Source organism: Pongo pygmaeus, chromosome 16 (assembly GCF_028885625.2).
Source record: "Pongo pygmaeus isolate AG05252 chromosome 16, NHGRI_mPonPyg2-v2.0_pri, whole genome shotgun sequence".
Lineage (NCBI taxonomy): Eukaryota > Metazoa > Chordata > Mammalia > Primates > Hominidae > Pongo > Pongo pygmaeus.
Genome location: NC_072389.2, coordinates 59,601,472 through 59,624,829, shown reverse-complemented (window position 1 = coordinate 59,624,829; position 23,358 = coordinate 59,601,472). Strand labels below are relative to the sequence as shown.

The window sequence follows — 23,358 nt, the reverse complement described above, 5'->3', positions numbered from 1 at the left end:
TCATTTCAAAGCTGCATCTCTTCCTAAGACATCCACTACTTGCCAAAACAAAACAAGGTTATTTGTTGACATGAAGCAGGCAAGACAACCAATTCTTCCCTAGGAATTGTAAGAGCTATTTCCAGAATCAAAGCAAAAGGGTCTGGCTCCTTCATCCTGGCCCAGATACAACTCTGTTTTTCAATTGGTAGGTGTCCTCCAAGTTTTTATGGGACTGGTGTGTGTGTGAAGCGGTGTAGCTAGAGTAAAAGCCAAGGACAGAACCCCAGGAGTTCTAACATTTACAGGCCTGGTAGAGAAGGGCATTTGGCAAAGAATTCAAAAGGGAGCAGTCAGTGAGGTGAGAGGAAAGCCAGTAAGAATACCAATTAGATATTTAGAAGATAAAGTGTTTTAGGAAGGATGGAGTGGCCAATAACAAATGTTTCTGATAGGTTAAGTAAATGAGGCCAGATAATTGACCATTGGTTTAGGCACAGTACCGATGAAAGAGCTAAGATAGTTTTAGCAGAAGCCCAATCAAAGTGATTCTACCGTACCTCTTTGCTGGGATGAAAAATACAACTGTCTATAGAATTCTAGATACTACTACACTGGGATTTTGAATGAAAGTAAGATAATGTTTTGTTTTGTTTTATTGATTGATTGATTGTAACATTTCCCTGGTCTTTGTAGGGACACATCTCCAGAATTACCACCTCCAGCAGAGTGTCTGGATGTATTTCTAACAGAAACCATATTATTTTAAATTCTACTCTTCCCTACATCCCAGACTAGGATGGGTTTTTCTTTTAATACTACATTATATTTTCCCTGCCTGGCATCTGACACTATTTTAGTTATTGGTCGAAGAATTTTTTTAATGTCTACCTCTCTGGCTAGAGTCCCATGAGGATACTGACCGTGTTTTTCTTGTTCACTGCTCTTTCTCTTATTCTTAGTGTTTGGTACACAACGAGAAGCCAACAAATTTTATTTATTGTATATATGTGAATAAACGAATTACATTTAAATCCTTTTTCCTGTATGAGACAGAAAGCTCAAAACTAATCTTCCTGCATAATTTTGAATGCTTCCTCTTGACCATTTTCACCACTGCCAAAGAAGAATGTCTCAAAGATAGAATTTTTCAATAGATAAAACTGTAAAAATCAATAAAACAGGATACAGAAACTGCATTTTTAATAAGATATTTTAAGGAATGGTAACAAAATTGAACACCTCTATAGAGAGCCTTATAGCATATTTAAGGAAAATAAAATGCATCATGGAAATAAAGAAAGGGACCAATTCATTTCCTGGTGAGATTCCATTATCCATTAACTTGTTCTGGAGAGAGCAAGGGGAAATTGGATTACTGGATTATTACAATCTATTGGACTACTGTATTATTACAATCTAGTCTGTCTTTGCTAGCCATCTATTAGAGATTATATATAGACACCACTTATGAGTGATAGCAAAAATACACATATATTCTAGAATTTAGCATAATTAATTGCCGTATTTTTGTTTTATGCCTTCTGTTTGACACTGTTCTGACGAATCAGGAACTTTAGAAGAAACATGCTACAAAATATGAGACTTTTAATAAAAGAGACTATGTCTAATCAGCATATTAAATACCATTTCATTAATGCAACACCATTTTATTTACATGATTTTGCTGCTGGTGATGAATTAAACAATTATGACCAATAATATTCTTCAGACAGGATAACCTGACTCACTCTGTCTCTCTCTATATATTTATATAAATTATATTTACATAAAATATATAATACATATTAATATAAATTATATTTATATTAATATATAATATATATTTATATATATTTATTATATTAATATATATTTTATATAAATATAATTATATTTTATATAAATATAATTATATAAATGTATATATGGGTTATATAATTATATAAATGTATATATGTGTTATATAATTATATAAATGTATATATGTGTTATATATTTATATGATCACAATATATAAACAAAATCAAAACTATGAGAATAACTACATCAGCATTTCCTGGAAGGCTGAAAATAGCAATTAAAAATGCATTAAACTTAACCATATAGAGAACTTTTTAGATGGATTAGAGTTCCTGACCTCTTGCTTTAAAAGTTCACATTTAACTTTCACCCCAAGATTTCAATGAAATCACTGAGTAAATGATATTTTAACTTTAATTCTATCTCTGCATATTTCTCTCTTTTAATTACTTATGTTTCCACCCTAGTTTCTAATTCACTAGGTGCTCCACTAAGTGTAAACACGTCCTGATTTTAGAATCAGAGTTCTACTACCTCTGAAGTAGAGACAAAAGTTATTGCATTATTTTAGAGATGAGAAAACAGTGGCTACTGAGTGATTTGTTGATTCTTTATAAGTAATCAAGTTGTAAAACTAAAATTAAAATTAAAATCTTACTGTTTTGATTCACATGTATTACAAACAAAAGTGGCAACTATTACATCTACTATTTATGGAATGCCTAGTATATGTGAAGCGTTAGGTTGGATATAAAAAATGCATTGGTGAGCAAGAGAGATAAAATTCCTGCACTGGAGGGTTTTATAATATACTCCACCATACTGTCTCCCTGTTCATCTTAATTGCTGTATTGTTTTACCAAGGATTCAGTAATATAAGTAACATCTACCACTTTTTTCTCTTTAAAAGGAATTATATAAAGAATTGTGTAACTTCTGGGAAGCTGGGGAAGAGGAGCCCAAACCTTGGGAAATAATACAGACTATTAGGCAAAAACAGTTCTTAAACAGATTTTTTACATACTATAGTTCTTTTCACAATTTAATTTTCAGTGCAAGTTTTTCTCTAGATACTTACTAAAAAGAAAAACTAAAAAGTAAATAGAATATCAGAATCCATAGTGAGAAAGTTCTACTTAATGGAATAGTTGCTTAACATCAGGTATCATTCTACTTACTAACTTGTTAAAAAATACAGATTCCTGCACACTTTACTGGATAACCTGTATTTTCTGAAGTAGCCAAGAACCTGAGTTTTAACAAGCTCCCCAGATGATTCTTAGCAGCAGGAAATTTGGGAAATACTAGAGTCAAACAATTGTAAAAAAAAATTATGTTTCCATTTTCTTATGTTTACTGGACTTTTCATGAGCTTGGAGTAATTTGACTTACTAAAATGTCCCATCCCAATCAACAACTATATTTTAAAACTAATAGATTCAAGACTCATCAATTTCCTGGGTAACTTTTATACAAAGTCACAATGTGAAAAATAGAAAAATTTTAAGTGAAATGACTCAAACTATAGTCTTCAATGAAATATTATAAGTTCCAAACAACTTACTTGATAGTATTAAAATATAAAGAAGCACATTGTAGAGGAATTCATTTTTTCCTATCACCATTTGTGAAGGAAAAACATCTTTAAACAATGAAAGTTTCTAAAGAAGGAACACATTAAAATAAAAATCACATGACACAATATTGATTATACCTCTTGACTCCACTACAGCAGTTTTATGGCTATAACACTACACAATTTCAGAGGTCGCCATTTCAATTTCATGTATGGCCATGTGGGGCAGAAAGAGTCAACATTAAATCTGAGTTTTATACTTGTTAGATGCTAAATTCATATCCATCGAAAAGTTATACGAAGTTTAGGTAATTGACTCCAGAGATATCACAAATATAGCATATTTTGCTGCAGACCTCTGCATTCATCTATCTGTATCACTCATGCTGCCTTATAACAAAACACAGTCATTTGGAGAAACGATTTTCAAAAGAAATCATCACATGAATGTCAAGAACTTTGATTTGTTCCTGTTTTTAGTTACAAACCTTCTAATCAGATTCAAAATAAGATTTTAAAAAGTCCCTAAGTGTGCTTCAGAACTAAAAGTGTACTTGTGTTTTAGTTAAGGCATATCTTAATACAATTTTCTTAGGTAGTCATTCAATAAACAATTTAAAATTTACCAAAATACATAAATTTAAAATAGCAGAATCTTAGGCAGAAAGGTTTTATTGGTTTTTGGCGTCTTCTTGTGGATGATCTCTGTGTAAACAAGTTTTGATTTCAGGGTAGGTGTGGAGGGAGACTGTAGAAATCAGTTAATAAAGGTTTTCATCGTTCAACAGAAAAGTTCTTTCGCTGAGTGGTTTCCAAGGAACTGAGTTAATGCTGACATTAGCTCAGCATAATTCTTTTAAAACACATTTAAAAAGAAAGTCTTATCTATCCTCCTCATTCCACAATTAGGGGGTCTCTTTATGTAGATTTTATTAAAATGGATGTGTTCATGCTAGCAATAATCACTATTAATATTATCCAGCTAATTCATCCTGCTCTTGTTCCAGGTTCCAAAAATAACCTTCAGATTACAGGTTTTATTTTCACATAGATGTTCACGCGGGAGAGTATAAACTAAAACATTTTAAATCTGTTTGAAATTTTATTTTTTATTTTAAAGTAACTATCGTTTGTTCCCTGACATGTCCTAAGAGTCTACACCAGTGCCTGGCATATAATAGGGCTGATTAGGTATCTGCTGGATAGATATCTATCCAGTTTATAGATTGATCTTTTGTGTACCTCTCTGTGAGTCCAATGACCTCTGTCTACACTGACACATTGGAGTTCTTAAGCTAAACTGAAGTGCAGATGCGGAGCCTGGCAATTCAACCAAGGTAAATACCACCTACCGAGTGCACAGCCAGCCTCCGGAGACCACACTTCTATCTTGTTCTCACTGCAGCTGTTTCTACTTTTCTATCAAATCGATTTTCCTTTTTTATTCTAAGCATTTTATTTTTATATGGTTCTTCAAAATCCCTCTGGAGAGAGAATGTGTGATTCCACATTTAAATAATCAGAACTGTACTGTGTCCAACAGTGCTGGAATTCTTAATTTTTTTGTTTCAGGCAAGGCATTATATTATCCAGAGAGGACTCAGAGAAAACAGAAGTAGCATGAATATGATGAAGAAACTAGACATGAAGAGGCTAAATAGCTTAACAAAGGCCACAATGCTAAAAAGTAGAGCTGTAATTTGAACTCAGGGGTTTTAATATCAGAGATTATGTTCCTTACTATAGGTTTTAATGTAGAGTCACTGAAGGATACTACAAATAAGTAACTAAGGCACTGCCTTTTTTTTTAAATGTTATTTTTACTAGATAATTACTTTGTTTATCAACCCTACTCAGAGCCAGGTATACCACCAGGCACTGGGAATACAAAGATGAAACTCATGGTTTAGCCGGGAAGACAGGTCAAACTGATATCACATGATGCACCTAATAAATTCACCATGATAAGTGCAGTGGTGGTGACATGTCAGGGTATTATGAGAACAGGGAACCGAAACACCAAATCCAGCTACAAGAGGTTATAAAGGCTTTCTGAAGAAAAGGTTAGCTGAGCTGGGGTTAGCTGTTTGGAGGGAAGTTTGGAGAAGGGATGCACACTCCAGGCAGGTAAATATAAGGCAGGCAAAGTCACCATGGAGTTTAATGTACTGAATCATGGAACGCAATGTGGAGATGATGTTGAAGTCAGGAGTGATAATCAAGGCTTAGACCTTAGAGACACTGTGGGTAATGGGAGAGTCTGGACTTCATCCTGTGAGTAAATGGGGAGCTGGTCCAGAGTTATAAATAGGAGGGTCATGTAAACATGGATATATTTTAAATAAATAGTGGGGTGGCAGGTTGGAAAAGTAACTGAAGTTCTATTAGTCAAAATAAGCCAGACTGTGCTATAGTAACAAACAAATATCCAAATATCAGTGAGTTCATACAATAAAAGATTATTTCTTAAACATCCAAAGTCCAAGGCTGACTAGGCAGCCCTTCACCACCTGGTAGCTATGCCATCTGCAATAAGTATCCTTCCAGGTTATTGCACTGCAGGTGACAAGATGTTTTTATGGGTTGGGACTAGAAGTGGCCTTCATTTACTTTTCCCATATCTCATCATCTGGGATCCTGCCACATGACCCAGAGTAAGTGCAAGAGGCTTTAGGCAAGCACTGAGAGTCTACCACAGAATAGGGCACTTCATTCAATCTTGTTTATAATAGGTGAAATATACCTATAATTGCTTACTGTATTATTTGGAGAAAAATCAGTTTATTTCTGTATTCAATTCATTAAACAAATGCTTTTGTGAGCACCTACTCGGCACTGTCCTAAGTTCTGTCTCTGTCATAAAAAGCAGGGGTAAAGCATTGTTCACATTACTTCCCTGCACATCAGCTCTTCATTGGCTCTCCAATCACATGGAGACACGTGCAAGGGGACAGAATTAGAGTAAGAGGGGTGAGAAGCGTAACATGGGCCAGATCATGTGGAGTTTTGTAGGACTTTGAATTTAACTTAAATGAAGGGCCTTAGAACATTCTGTGCAGAAGAGTGATATAATCTGACTTCCTTTTTTAAAAAGTAATTCTGGCTGCTCTGTTGAGAACAGACATAAGATGATGGGGTAGACACATTGAGCTCTCTTAGGAAGTTATGTAGTAATCCAAGTGAACAATGATTATGGTTTTGAGACAGGGTAGAAGCATGGATCTGGTGAAAAGTGGTCTGATTCTGGATATATTTTGAAATGAAGGTATTTAATTTTGAACTAAATAATTAGAATTTGAAGACAGGTGGGATGTATGCTATAAGACAAAAAGGTCTTAACTTGAGCTCTTAGGAGCATGGAGTTGCAGCCAACTGAGGGGAGATAATCCTTAATCATATGAAATATTCCTAGATGGCTTCAAAAGGGCTCTAGAGAGCATTAGCCCCCTAAATAATTCAGCTCCAATGGATGCTTCCTTTAGAATTTCACATAATAACAATGTTGATGAAAAAGTATTTTTCCAAGATTTAAAGCTTAGCCCCAAGCATTCCCTACATTGACAAAATTTCACATAAAATCTAAGATCTCTCTACCTAAAAATAAAACCAGTAGGAAAATTATGTAATTATCTTTTCTGAAAGCCAAGTCAGAAAATATTAAGCTATATTAGATTATTTTGATGTGACACAATTCATTTACTTTTTGTTAGGGGCATGTTTGCTTTATGGGAACTACCTACGAAGCTCTCTTACAGAAATAAACTGTTTGTTTATTATTGTTGTTGTTATTAGTTATGTATTAGAAAGACATCAAGTAAGGTATGCCACTTTACTTTGGCAGCTTAATTCATCCACTGAGTATTAATTAGCAGATGAAGAAATGATAAAGATTCTCTCTTTGACCAAACTTTTTTCAAACTCTTCTGAGCTCTCTTTTTAACAAGGCCCCAACTTTTGAACTTCCATGTTAGTTTCTGCATTGTCCAATTTAGCAAGAATCTTCTCAGTTTAGCCAGAATTTTTCATTCTTGATATCTGATCACACTTTGATATCTGATCAGGTTTCCTTCCTCCACAATGCTTCCTGTGATATTTGATCACCCTGGTCTGCCTTCAGCAAGAATCCCATCAGATCTGTTAGCCAGGATCCCCCCTTACCCCAAATGTTACCTCTTAGTAATTTCTATCCAGTAAGCCCCTCCCCTTAACTCAGCTCCTTGGCTATAAATTCCCACTTTTCCTTGTGGTATTCATAGTTGAGCCCACTTTCTCTTTTCTACTATAAAATCCTATTGAGGTAGCCTTCCTGTGTAACTTTGTAATAGTACCCTTTGAATAGTCTGCCTTACCTTTCTTTAATGGGTGTAATGAATAATTTTTTCTTCAACAAAGATCATATTTGAGCTGGATTTTTATGAAAGCAGGGAAGGAGGGAGAGTTTTTTCAGGCAGATAGAACAGGATGCATAAATGCAGGGATGTGAAAAAGGATGGCTGATTCATGGAAATTATAAAATTTAGGGCTCATGAGAGCAGAGCAGTTTGGTTCAGGAGTGTGAGGAGTAGGAAACTGAACCTGGTAAAGTCTGGTAAGACTGATTATAAAGTTATGCATGGGGCCAGGCACGGTGGCTCACGCCTGTAATTGCAGCACTTTGGGAGGCTGAGGCAGGTGGATCCCCTGAGGTCAGGAGTTCGAGACCAGCCTGGCTAACGTGGTGAAACCCTGTCTCTATTAAAAATACAAAATAAGCCAGGCATGGTGGTGGGCCTCTGTAATCCCAGCTACTCAGGAGGCTGAGGCAGGAGAATCACTTGAACCCAAGAGGTGGAGTTTGCAGTGAGCCGAGATTGCGCCACTGCACTCCAGTCTGGGTGACAGAGCAAAACTCTGTCAAAAAAAAAAAAAAAAGTTATGCATGGGTAATTACATGGTACAATAAAAAGTTTCAATCTTAGCCTTTAGGTAAAATAAAGATAATGATGTTGAAAAATGTAAAAGAATTGAAAGAGCCCTATGAGAGGAAGATGGAAAGTAGAGATTCGACAAAGAAAATTCATTAGAAAACTACTCATGGGAAAGTACAAGTGCGCACCAATTTAGCTCCTAGAAATCCTGGAGGACCAAGTTTTAAAACTAGAGCGTATCTAACAGGGTTGATAAGCTAAAGTTATGAACACGTATGTGGTTATATATTGTTTTGCTTATGCAATGCCAAACTCAGCTTAATTTGTTTTCTTATGAAGCAAAACAAAAAAACAAACAAACAAACAAACAAAAAAAACAGTGACCCCAGAAATATATCATACTATATGAAACCTAGCTAAAAATTCAGTTTGGAAGAGTCTTACTTGCCTTCAGCTAACATTTGCTTTCTAGAATTTATTTCTCCCAAGTAAACAGAATGTTTCATGGATGATCACCATTTTAATATCTAGTGGACCAAGTGCACTCTTCCTGAAAGGATAGGCAATAGACACATTTTTGTTTTTTAATAGAGATAGGGTCTTGCTGTGTCACCAAGGCTGGAATGCAGTGGAGCAAACATAGATCACTCTAACTTCCAATTCTGGGCTCACTCTAACCACCTTAACCTCCTAAGTAGGTGTGACTATAGACACATACCACCACACACAACTAATTAAAAAAAAAAAATTGTAGAGATAGGGTCTTGCTATGTTGCCCAGGTTGCCCAAGCTAGAATACATTTGTAAAAGCCAATTTTATAGAAGTAATAGCTATATATGTCATAGTATGCATTAGAAAACTTCAATATAACAAAAAGATGTGTCATCAAGAGGGAAGTAATCTATGAAATCCATATAACCAAAAAAGGATTAGTATCCACAATATTTTTAGATTTTTCTATAAATTAATAAGTAACAGACAAGAAAACCAAGAGAAATACACACAAAAGATTGACAGGCAATTCACAGATAAAACTCAAGCATTCATTGATCATATGTGAAAATACGTTCAAACACACCAATATTAGAATAGTGTTCATCTCCAAAGGAAAAAAAGGAGTGGGATGGGATTGGGAAATACAAAGCGAAATACTATTTTTTTTTTTTTTTTTTTTTGAGACAGAGTCTCGCTCTGTCGCCCAGGCTGGAGTGCAGTGGTGCAATCTCGGCTCACTGAAAGCTCCACCTCCCGGGTTCACGCCATTGTTCTGCCTCAGCCTCCTGAGTAGTTGGGATTACAGGCGCCCACCACCACGCCTGGCTAATTTTTTGTATTTTTAGTAGAGACGGGGTTTCACCGTGTTAGCCAGGATGGTCTCGATCTCCTGACCTTGTGATCTGCCTGCCTCGGCCTCCCAAGCAATATACTCTTTTGTGTGTAACATTTAATGTCTTGAAACCAGAGCAGAGAAATATTGGAAAATGTTAACATGGTTATAGGTAGTAAGCATATACATGTTTGATTTGCTTTCTATTTTTTTTTTGTATTCCTGAAATTTTTAAAAATAATTTCAACATTTATTTTAGATTCTTGAGGTACATATGTACGTTTGTTACCTGAATAGATTGTGTGATGCTGAGGTTTGGGGAACGACTGATCCCCTTACCCAGGTACTGAACATAGGACCCAATAGTTAGTTTTTAAGCCTTCTCCCATTGCCAGTAGGCCTAGTTTCTATTGTTCCCATCTTTATAAGCTCTCATTTATAAGTGAGAATATGCAGTATTTAGTTTTCTTTTCCTACGTTATTTTGTTTAGGATAATGGCCTCCAGATGCACCCATGTTGCTGCAAAGGACATTATTTCATTCTTTTTTATGGCTACATAGTATACCATGGTGTGTATATACCACATTTTCTTTATCCAGTCCACCACGGATGGGCACGTAGGTTGATTCCATGTCTTTGCTTTTGTGAATAGTGCTGTGATGAATATATGAGTGCATTTATCTTTTTGGTAGAAAAACTGATTTTCTTTTGTGTAGATTCTCAGTAATGGGATTGCTAGGTCAAATGATAGTTCTGTTTTAAGTTTTTTGAGAAATCTGCATACTGCTTTCCACAGTGGCTGAACACATTTATATTCCCACCAACAGTGTATAAGCATTCCCTTTTTTCTGCAGCCTTACCAGCATGTATTGTTTTTTGATGTTTGAATAATAGCCATTCTGAATGTTTATGGATGTGTAGAATCAATATTGTGAAAATGACCATACTGCCACAAGCAATCTGCAAATTTGATGCAATTCCCATCAAAATACCATGATAATTCTTCACAGAACTAGAAAAAACAGTCTTAAAATTCATATGGAACCAAAAAAGAGCCCATATAGCCAAAGCAAGACTAAGCAAAAGGAACAAATCTGGAGACCTCACATTACCTAACTTCAAACTATACTGTAAGGCCATAGTCACCAAAACAGCATGGTACTGGTATAAAAATAGGCATATAGACCAATGGAAGAGAATAGAGAACACATAAATAAACCCACATACTTACAGCCAACTGATCTTTAACAAAGCAAACAAAAACATAAAGTAGGGAAAGAATACCCTATTCAACAAATAGTGCTGGGATAATTGGCAAGCCACGTGTAGGAAAATGAAACTGGATCTTCATCTCTCATCTTATACAAAAATCTACCCATGATAGATCAAGGAACTTAAATCTAAGACCTCAAACTATAAAAATTCTAGAAGATAACATCAGAAAAACCCTTCTAGACATTGGCTTAGCCAAAATCTTCATGACCAAGAACCTAAAAGCAAATGCAACAAAAACAAAGATAAATAGGTGGGATTTAATTAAACTAAAGAGCTTCTGCATGGCAAAAGGAACAGTCAGCAGAGTAAATAGACAACCCACAGAGTGGGAGAAAATCTTCACAATCTATAAATCTGTCAGAGGACTAATATCCAGAATCTACAAGAAACTCAAACAACTTAGTAAGAAAAAAAACCTTATCAGAACGTGGGCTAAGGACATGAATAGACAATTCTCAAAAGAAGGTATATAAATGGCCAACAAATACATGAAAAATTGCTCGACATCGCTAATGATCAGGGAAATACAAATCAAAACCACAGTGCAATACCACATCACTACTGGAAGAATGGCCATAGTAAAAACATAAAAAATAATAGATGTTGCCATGGATGCAGTGAAAAGGGAACACTTCTACACTGCTAATGGGAATGTAAACTAGCACAACCACTTTGGAAAACAGTGTGGAGATCCCTTAGAGAACTAAGAGTAGAACTACCATTTAAACCAGAAATCTCACTACTGGGTATCTACCCAGAGGAAAAGAAGTCTATGCACAAAAAAGATACTTGCACATGCAGGTTTATAGCAGCACGATTTAGAATTCCAAAAATATGGAACCAGCCTAAATGCCCATCAATCAACGAGTGAATAAAGAAACTGTGATATACACACACACATATATATATATGGAGATATATATATATGGAGAGATATATATATGGAGATATTATATATGGAGATCTATATATATGGAGATATGTATATATGGAGATATATATATGGAGATATATATATATGGAGATATATATATGTATATGGAGATATATATATGTATATGGAGATATATATATATACACATTCCTTTTTATGGCTGTATATATATATACATATATACATATGTATACACATATATGTGTATATATACATATATACATATATACGTACGTATGTACATATATACATATATATGTACGTATGTATATATACATATATACGTACGTATGTATATATATATACATATATACATAGGTATGTATGTATATATACATATATACATAGGTATGTATGTGTATATATACATATATACATAGGTATGTATGTGTATATATACATATATACATAGGTATGTATGTATATATACATATATACATAGGTATGTATGTGTATATATACATATATACATAGGTATGTATGTGTATATATACATATATACATAGGTATGTATGTGTATATATACATATATACATAGGTATGTATGTGTATATATACATATATACATAGGTATGTATGTGTATATATACATATATACATAGGTATGTATGTGTATATATACATATATACATAGGTATGTATGTGTATGTATATGTATATATGTATATATATGTGTATATATATGTGTGTATATATACATATATACGTATACATATCTCCACGTAATGGAATACTACTACTCAGCCATAAAAAGGAATGAGTTAATGGCATTCACAGCAACCTAGATGGAACTGAAGACCATTATTCTAAGTGAAGTAATTCAGGAATAGAAAGCTAAACATTGTATGTTCTCACTCGTAAGTGGGAGCTAAGCTATGAGGATGCAAAGGCATAAGAAAGATACAATGGACTTTGAGGACTCTGGGAAAAGGGTTAGAGGGGTGTGAGGGAAAAAAGACTACAAATTGGGTTCAGTGTATACTGCTTGGGTGATGGGTGCACCGAAATCTCACAAATCACCACTAAAGAACTTACTCATGTAACCAAATACCATTGTTCTCCAAAAACCTATGGAAATAAAAATTTAAAATAATAATAATAGCCATTACTACTGCTGTGAGATTGTATCTCATTGTGGTTTTGATTTAAATTGTATTTTTGAAATATTTCTTAATAAATTAACATATAGGTCAGGCGTGGTGGCTCATGCCTGTAATCTCAGCACTTTGGGAGGCCAAGGCGGTTGGATCACCTGAGGTCAGGAGTTCGAGACCAGACTGGCCAACATGGAGAAACCCCGTCTCTATTAAAAATAAAAAAAATTAGCTGGGCATGCTGGCTCATGCCTGTAATCTCAGCTACTGGGGAGCCTGAGGCAGGAGAATCGCTTGAACCCAGGAGGTGGAGGTTGCAGTGAGCCAAGATTGTGCCACTGCACTCCAGCCTGGGAGACAGAGTGAGACTCCATCTCAAAAAATAAATAAATAAAATAAAATGATATGGGAGACAGTATGAGTTAGGGGAAGAACATAGAAACATGAGTTGGAATCCTAATGTCTAGTCCCAAATCTGCCACTTACCCACTGTGTGACCTTGAGAAAATCTCTTCATTTTTCTGAAACTGATTCTCCAGCTAAAACCTTAAATAATATGTGCCTTTACTACATAAAGTTATTGTAAGGAGTGAATTAGTTCACGTATGTGAAAGTGATATTCAAATATGAAGAAAAGGTATGGAAATTCTCAAATTTGCAGTTAATGTGAAATTAAATGAACATACTTTTCTATTTACTATCATGCTAAACTTATTGAAACAGATATTAGAAACAAAAGTGGCAATTATAAAAGACATACATATTTTCTTACCGGGTCCGTTAGTTGGGAATAGAGTTCATGGCAATTGTCAAAAATATACTTGTATGTAGAATCCAGGCAAGCTCTTACACAGTCCTTCACCACCATGCTCGCTTTTGGGGGGCTTTGCAGCTCCAGAACCTGACAAAGACGGACATTTATTTTCTCAAATGCAACAATAACACATTGTAATCTAGTATAAACTACTCAAATATATATTCAATAAATACTTTCAGTTGATTTTTCTATGTTCAGTAAGTGTCATCTTACCATGTGGTTTTAAATGTGTAAACATTTTAACTTTCTGATATAAAAACTTATTGAAAATGATAATGGTTGTAAACACTCAAATAAAAACACTTAACATGACCAGTTAGTACTTCACGCATTGATTTCATTCCATTCCATCATTCAACAAATATTCATCACTTTCTATATGCCAGATAATGGTGATACAGCAGTGAACGATAGAAACAAAAATCCCTTTCCTCATGGGCTTAAGTTCAAGTAGATAATAAAATAAATACATAAAATATATTACATGATGATGCCTGTTGAAAAGTAAAACAGAGGAAGGATGGGAAGTGTTTTAATGGAATAGAATTAATACAATAAACAGCAATAGTAAATGAAGCTGTAGGGTGAGAACAAGGGGAAACTACATATAGACCACTATAAGAATCTTAGCTTTTAGTGAGGCGGGATATATCTTATAAAAGATAATATATCTTTTATAAGGCTCCCTTACGCTGCCTTAAAGTGGGCTATGAAAAAGATAGAAAGACCAATTATGAGAATAATGTTAAAATTTAGTCTAGAGAAGATGATGCTTGACCAAGGTGGTGGAATTAGAAATTATTAGAAGAAATCATATTCTGGTAAAATTTAGAAAAAAAGAGCTAACAGAATTTTCTGACAGACTGGATGACTGGTGTGAGAGCCGACTCCAGTTGACCCCAATATTTTAGCCTGAGCAACTGCTATAAGGGAGGTGACTTCATTTGTCTGTTGTCACAGATTTAGAATTTTTTGGTGTGTTTTTGGTATTTATACAAATAATAAATAAATACATATAAGGGAGGTGACTTCAATTTAAATGGGAAAAACTGTGGATATGAGATCAGGAGTGAATTCTGAACAGTTTAAGAAGCCTATTAGGCATATACATGAATTTCAAGAAGATATTTGGATAAATGAATCTACAGTTGTGGAAAAGTTCTGGTTAGAGATATAAATTTGGAAATTATTAGCTTACAGAAGAATATAAAGAAACAACACTGGTTGAGTATCGACAGTGAAGAGAAGAGGTCCAATAAATAAATCCGGTTAAATCTTACATAATTCTAAATCTGTGACAACAGACAAATGAGAAAGAATAAAGCAGTAGAGAGCCCCACCCCCTGCCCCGCTCCCAAAAGAGCCAATGGTATAGGAGGGAAATAGAACATGAGATGCTGACAAATTATTTTTGGTGAAGTGAGAGAGTAAAAGTCTGATTGCAGTGTGGTCAAAAACTAAGGACAGAGTTGAAGTTTTAATATTGTTAAAATGTCAGTTCTCTCCAGATTGATCTATAGATAAAATGCAATCTCAATTAAAATCCCAGAAAGAATGAAAATCACCTATACAATTGTGAAAAATGAAGAAACAAGGTGGGATGCACATTATCTTTTTTAACGATTTGCTATAAGGTCGCAGTAATCAAGACAGGATGGTAGTGGTGGATGTACAGACAATTGAACAGTATAGAGAGTTCAGAAATAGACCCATACATATATGGTCAATTTAATTTTTTACAATAATACAAAAGCAATTCAATGGAGAAAGGAAAATCTTTCTAATAAATGCTGCTGGAACTATTAAACATAAATATGTAAAATGTTATCCTTGATTCACACTTTATACCTTACATCAAACAAAAACAAACAGCAAAAAAATCCCCAAAATTCTAAATAAAAAATATGCCCAAATATAAATGGTTAAACCAATCTTTTAGAAGAAACACACCAAAAAAACCTCTTTGTGATGTTGGTTTAACGAACAGCATTATCCATAATTAGAAAAAAAAATGATAAAGTAGACCAGAATTTAAAACTTGCTATATGAGATATTTTTAAGACAAATTAAAAGACAAGGCACAAACAAGGCAAAAATAATAGCAAATCACATATCTGACAAAAAATTGTATTCAAAACATATAAAAACTCTCAAAACTCAAGACTATTGTATTCTTGAAGAATGCAAGAAAGTAGATTTTAAATATTCTCCTCACAAAAATGATAACTTTGTGAGGTAATGCACATGTTAATTAGCTAGATTTAGCCATTCTGCAATGTATACATATTTTAAAGCATCATGTTGTACACAATAAATACATGCAATTTTGTCTATCAATTTAAAATAATTAAAATTAAAATGCCATTAACAGTAAGAAAACCAGCTAATAAATATGGGTAAAAATTTCAACATTCTTCACAAAAGAAGATATTCAGATGGCAAATCAACCCGCCCAAAATTCTCAATATTATTAATTTTTAGACAAATAAAATTAATACATTAAGATAATGCAACGTCACTTCTACTAGAATAATGCAACGTCACTTCTACTAGAATAATAAATAAATACATACATACATACATAACATGGAAAATCCCAAGAGTTTTGCTACAGGATGCAGAACAATTGGGACTCTCACACACTGCTGCTGAGGATTTAACCCAAGGAACATACAAATGTATGTTTACAACTATAATCCCATGCTTATTTAAAATAGTTTTATTTGTAATAAACCAAAATTGTAAATAACTCAAATATCTCTCAGTGAGGGAATGGATAAATCGGTAGTACATATATAACAAAGAATCACTACTTAGCAATGAACAGAAGTGAATTGTTGACACACTCAACACCAATGAATCTCTATTGTGTTATGCTACATTGTGTATAATTTCATTTACATGATGTTCTAGGAAAGGCAAATCTACAGGCAAAGAACAAATCGGTGGTCACCAGCATGTGGGAGAAGGGTTGACAACAATGGTATATAGCACAAGGGAATTTTGTAGGCTCATGGAACTGTTCTGTATCTTATCGCTCTGGTGGTTATATGACCACACATTTGTCAAAACTAATAGGACTGTACAACAAAAGAGTGATTTTTACTCTCTGCAATGAGAAAAAAGGATAACAGGAGAAGAAAATTTGTTCAAAGGATAATAGGAGGAAATTAATTGGAAGGAAATGTATAGACGACTATTTCAAGGAGTTTTGCTATTAAGGGAAATGAACTGGGGTAGTAGCTATAGAAGAAAGTGATGCCAAGCAGTATTTTGAAGATTGTAAAATCAATAGCACATACATAGGGGAAAGGTGACAATTCAGGAGAGTGGAGAGGATTGCTGGACCAATATTTTAGTGCACAAGAGGAGACAAAATCAATTGCACAAGTAGAACAGACCACATTTTCTAAGAAAACAGACGGCTCATCAATAGTGAAAAAGAAAGAATATATGGACACATACAAGGAAGTACCTACTGGGGTAGGTGGTGGGAGTATGTGATTGGAGCTTGAGGATGCTCCTTTTTCTTTCCTCCTATTTTTTTTTTTTTTCATCGAAATAGGAAGCAAAGTAATCAGCTGGGAGTGAGGGTTGGGGAAGAATAGTTACAAGTTTAAGGAGATAGTGTTTTTAAGCAAGGAGGCATGGCAGATGGGTAGCACTGTGCTGGCAAGCCCTACCTTCACTCCCATTCCTCACTCCCCAGTGTCAATGGCAGACATCACTTGTCAATCTAAGTCAACTTTATGGGGTCTTGCCATCATTAGCTGCACATTGTTCCAGTAGCTACTGACAGTAGATTAGAATTGATGTAAATTCTATCTATCCTAGTCACCTAGTTAGCCTGATTTTAAACCAAATGAATTTTAATTCAACTTTAAAGAATCTAAATGAACTTTGATATAGTATGGTTTCCCTTTGTGTCTCTCTTTTATTACAAAATGCCATTTTTAGAGGTTCTAGTGAAAAAAATTATCAGCAAATGCAAAGAAAAAAATTGCTCCTATTTAGGAAATTTCTGAATAAGCATTCTAATACTCTCTTTCAAAGAGCGTATATTTTAGCCCACAACCTGGCAAGTAGTTTCTGAAAATGCTTTACATAAGTTGTGCTGCAAGCCAGAACTATGACTGCAGAAAACTTGCAATTAAAGTAGAAATGATATATTTAAAAAGAAATACCCGGTTTGTAAGGCCTAGCCAATTATACCAATAGATAGGTGATCAAATATGTTCCTATGTAGACATTCCCAGTGCTGAAAATGTAAGTTGCCACAATTGGGGTAAACTTAAAAGAGTCAGCTACTTTTTTGTAGCAAAAAAGTCAGCAAAACATCTAAGTTAAAACTAAAATTAGAAGGGAACTCCATTTCCATTTAACATTCTTTGGAAATTTTTTAAGTGCCACATCCACTTACTAGAGAGCTTTATCTAAGACAGATTTAACAGAGAACTAAATTAGAGCCAAATGTATCAGAGTATTTTAAGTGTCTAGGATAATCTCTTCTTCACTATACCTTATATTGGAAGATTCATTGAGTTCAGGCAAAGATAGTACAGTTTAATCAATGGGGTTAACACAGTACTTGATCAAGAGGAGGGTAAAGCAAGACTTTACCAGGGGATGAATGTATTCTATGTCACACCAAAACAGTGACAGAAATAAAATGAGATACCTTCATCCTAAAAAAGGTGATACTTGTTAACAGGTCAACAGTTGATTTCAGGTCTTGCAGTCTTTCAGTATTGCTTGCAGGAAAGTTTTCCTGGTTAATTAGGAAACAGAAAATGGATAAGGTTGTCAGCAGTAAACCTCCAGTGGGAAAATAAACTAAAACTAGCTTCTCATGAAAGAAAATGGAAAGTAAACTGTATACAATTTTTATAATACTCTTAAAGTATTCTTAAAATATTTTTATCCTAAAACATTATAGAACATAAACAATTTGGAAATATTATATTTTTACTCTTGGAAAGCTGCACTCTTCTATTTATACTAACAATGCAATAAATGCAAAACAATATCATTATTACAATGTTATGATGTTATTAATGCTTGCTTCTAAAATAGTCTTGCTACTAAAAGGAGGAAGTGTAGCATACATAGGAAAAAATTTTCATGATTTTCTCAAGATAACTACTTTTTAAAAAATACTTCAGAAATTATACATGTGCTGCATTTACTTTTAGTCACAAAAAAACTTTAAAAGTTAAAAAAATAAGTTTGCATCATATAGTCTTTCCTGAAATACTATGAATTTTAACAAAAGGTTTCTTTTAGCGAGGTTTGATGAGAAGTATCATTTAAAAATACAGATGTTTATAATTTTGAAGGAATGAAAAGTTATAATTATAAAATGTTTGAACTAAGAAACAATTTTTACTTTGGTCAGTTTCACATATTAACATGCTTTTCTAAAGAGCCGTTAGGAAAACCATCGCTAATTATGAGATATTCATGAACTTGAACAGGGTTAGTGTGCCTATGATGAGGTGGTGAATGAGGTGGCTTCAGGCTCTTGTTGCCCCCAAATATCTCTCTCAATGGCTTAATGGTTGTTCTCTTCTCATTATGTTGGCCCCAGATCCAACATGAAATAACCAACGTGAAATAATACCAAATTAAATTTGGTATTATAACTTCCATAAGTATGCAATTAAAGTATCTGTCAATAAGAGACTAATTAAAAATGAATGCACGGGAGATAGATATGTTCAAATAAGAAAAGATATTTAGGATAAATTGTTAAAGAATATAAGATATAAGACAGCATCTACTAGTTATTACTATAGACATTTTATAACTAAAATTTGTAACTAAATTTTTATAACTAAGATATTTTGTAACTAAAATTATATGTGTGTATATTTATGAACATATGTACATGAATATATTTGTGGTATGTGTGTGTTTCCCCAGGAGGTGATATATAGAATTGTTGACAACAAATTCTGGGCAGCTTTGCAAGAGCACATGGTACTCTTGGTACCATGACCCAGGAGGAAAGAGAATGAAGCAGTAAATTAAGTAAGAAGTTCAGAAATTGGGGAAATATCAGCAGAATATTTCAGTAACAAAGGATGAGCTTTCAAAATGAGGACTGGGCCATAGTCTACTTCATGAATTAGCTGAGGGTCATTGAATCTGATAGCTATTTTAAAAATTACAAAATTAAAGCTGCATGTGTGTACACACACACACACACAGAGTATTGTTGTAGTCTACGTGGGGCAAAGATCTGAACAACAAAGGAGACCTGCTGGATTATTTCTAAGGGTGACAGCACCTGAGATCAATATTTTTATTTTTCTATTACATGATGGGTAATTTTTACAATATGGCAAGAAATTCTCTAGACCAAACAACAGTTTTCTTTCAGGCAAGTAAATTTGTACATACCCTATACTTTGACAGATCAATCCTCAAAGAGTTATGTAACTGGTCCAGTAGTTTTATGAATTTTTCCCTCTGCACAAAGCAAACACAAAATAGGAGAATGGAAATAAATGACCACTCTAAAGACCTCATAATAATTCTGAGTTTTGTCTCTATTTTATAGAAAGGAAGGATCAAATATATCAATGACTTGTCCAAGATCATAAAGTTACAATGTGGCATAGCAGTGATTCAAACTCAGGTCTCTTTGACGCCAAATTAATGGTCTTTTCAATAAGTCATACTTCCTCTCTATGATGAATCAGAAATGTGTAACTGTTCTAACAAAGTATCTAGAGACTTGCATTTTGTAGAAAGAGATCAGACAAATAAATTGCCAGTACATTTCTCTATGTGTAATAATTCACAAAAATATAATGCGTCAGCAAGAGAAAATGCAACCCATTCTTCTTTTTATTCCTGTACTTCATGCCCCTTCTCCAGACAATATATTACAGTTTTTTACACTTCTCCCACCTACGGAAGTAGGAGCAGGTGTTGTTTTTGTCAAAACCAATTTGAAAAAAAATTTTCTTTTTGGAGGCAAATGTAGACTTCATAATCTGAAAGGATCAATTGCTTTTAAAGGCTGTGTATGATATAGTGCTAAAATTAGTATAAAAATGCAGCCAAAAAACTTCTGTTGCTTCCACTTGATGCAGTATCAGTGTTGAACTGTCCTCTTAACAGAAATATTTGAAGATGGTGAGAATAAAGAGCTTTTCTCTTATTAAGTGTATGGTTAAAGTTGTGTGGATTAAACAAAAACAAAGTCAAAACATAAAAGTCACACATGCAAACTTTTTAGGTAGACACTCCACTATTCTGAATTCCAGTTTTCTCATCAAAAATAAAAACAAATGGGAGAGGTAAGATTAAATGACATAAAATGTCCCTGCCAACATTAATATTCTGTAAACACCAAATTTCACTTTGGAGGATATTGACAAAAATGAAACCTTTTCCCAGTAGTTTCACATAGGAGGTGGATTTATGGGGTATATAACTCTTATGCCTCGAAGTCACTGATCTTGATGGAGTGAGCTGAATATTAACAGGAGGTGATAAATTGTTCCTAAGCTGAAACTCCAATTTTCTGAATAAACTGCCATCATCAGATTTATACATCAGTAAGAAGGTTTGAGTATCATCTCTGTGTTAACCTCTGTGGAGGCAATAAAGGAGCCTAAGAAATGAGCCCTGCCTTCCAGAAGCATGCGATCTTGTTAGGAGGTTAAGACCCTTTATCCCAACAAAGCTACAGAAAATACAGATGAGTTGAACGTCTTAGATCTTTCTCTGCCACTCTCCATTATACCTTCCCAAGGGATGAGGCAAGCTATACAGTCCTTTCTTAACTCTCCAACTTCCATGCATTTGGGTTGGTGGCCCTCAATCCGGATAGAAAAAGAGAAGAATCACTAAAATAATTAGTTTAGGCCACAGTAAAGTTAATCATTTAAATGATTATCAAAGTGAGTGTGATTCGTGTCACATCTCTGGATGCCTTATCTCTGTGATTGGCACAAATCATCAAGACAGTTGAAGTGACGGATCAACCATGCTGTGGCCCAAATCATTGGCCCTCTTACATTCATTGGGGCAAATGGTGCTGGTTGTCTGCCCAATATCCATTCTTCCATTGTTCCTTACTAAAAGAATATCATATGTCAAATGTGCCCATATGAAATGCTCACTCTCTCAGACCTCTTTTCCTCCAAGGATGACCACATGCCATGGTTTTGGCCAATGAGATGTAGACAGCTTATTAAATAAAATAGACCCAGCTACCATACTACCAATGACTTATTGTTTTGAAAGATTTAAAAAGAGTGCTTGGCAGATAGTGTTTGTTACATTAGTGTTTGCTGTATAATTCTTTGTTAGGTATAGCATTCAGACTTTTCAACTTTTGCCCTCTGTGTTTCTTCCCTTTTCCCACCTAAAACTCTAATAGGCTCCAGAAGATAGAGTGCTTATTTCATGCCCATTAGATGAAAATGGAAAGAACAAATGGAAAAAAAAAAGGATTGCCTAGATCCATCCTACCCCATCTGCCCACTCTTTTAAAATATTACAATACTGAGCAGCTACACCAGCTCTGAATTCCCTACCTCTGCGGACTTAAGGTTCCATGAATCGGGGAGCAAAGGGGGAAATCTTATTTAGTTAAATATATTTAGTGAGTTTCTGTTCCATGGAGCTGAAAAGATTTCTGACTGATACAGTTCACACATTTGGTTTCCCTACCTAGTCTTTGGTGCCCAGCTGGAAAATTTACATTCAAGGAAAATAGAAAACTGTGAAGAAAACTGCTGGGCTTCTTGTCACTGAAAGCCAGAACAACATCAGATGATGTGAAATTAAAAGTATGCTGCTGATTGAATTTTCATAGAGATTCTTTAAACAGCGGGACAGCTTGAACTTTAATTTTATTGACAACATTTCTATTTAACTAGAGTGAGATTCCCTTTGCAGAGCAGAGAAAGCCTACTGCCTGTAGGGTGTGATTTGAGGAATAATGAAAGACTGGGTGATTAAAAAATGTTTCCCCAAGAGACATGGCACAATATCTAAAACTGCCACATTATTCAATTTTTTATTAAATAAGGGCCACATATGTCTAGTAGGAGGCAAATCAATAATAAAAATAATAATAAATATTATAATAGGTTCAAAAATACAGTTAGAAGGAATAAGATCCAGTGTTTGGTAGCACAATAGGGCAACTATAGTTAACAATAATTGGTTGTGTATTTCAAAATAACTAAAAGAGTGGAATTGGAATGTTCCCAACATGAAGAAATGATAAATACTTGAGATGATAGATATTCCAGTTAGTCCGATTTTATCATCACATATTGTATGCATGTATCAAAATCTATCTTGTACCCCATAAACATGTACAACTATTATGTATCCAATTAGAAATTTAATTAAATTTTTAAAATAAATAAAAGGTAAATCCAAGCAAAAAAAAAAAAAAAAAAACAACAATTTGGTTCAATTAGTTGACCAGAATAACTAGACCAGGGATTGGCAAACTGTCTACAAAGGGCTAGTTAGTAAATATTTTTCACTTTGCCAACCCTGTCTCAACTACTCAGTCTGACACTGTAGCACAGTAGCTGCCATAGACAATATGTAAACTAATAGGCATGATTGTTTTCCAATGAAACTTGATTTATGGATGTGAATATTTGAAT

The 23,358-nt window shown here is 34.2% G+C and overlaps 1 protein-coding gene across 1 annotated transcript in view; it reads right to left on the bottom strand.

Moving 5' to 3' along the window:
- UNC13C (unc-13 homolog C) overlaps positions 1-23,358 on the bottom strand; it is a 662,499-nt gene that overhangs the window by 283,738 nt on the left and 355,403 nt on the right. Inside the window, exons 14-16 of the mRNA XM_063652632.1 lie at positions 20,117-20,185; positions 18,393-18,482; positions 13,670-13,798 (exon numbers count right to left, since the gene is read on the bottom strand). Coding sequence (XP_063508702.1) covers positions 13,670-13,798; positions 18,393-18,482; positions 20,117-20,185 — 288 coding nt within the window. The remainder of the gene's footprint in view (positions 1-13,669; positions 13,799-18,392; positions 18,483-20,116; positions 20,186-23,358) is intronic.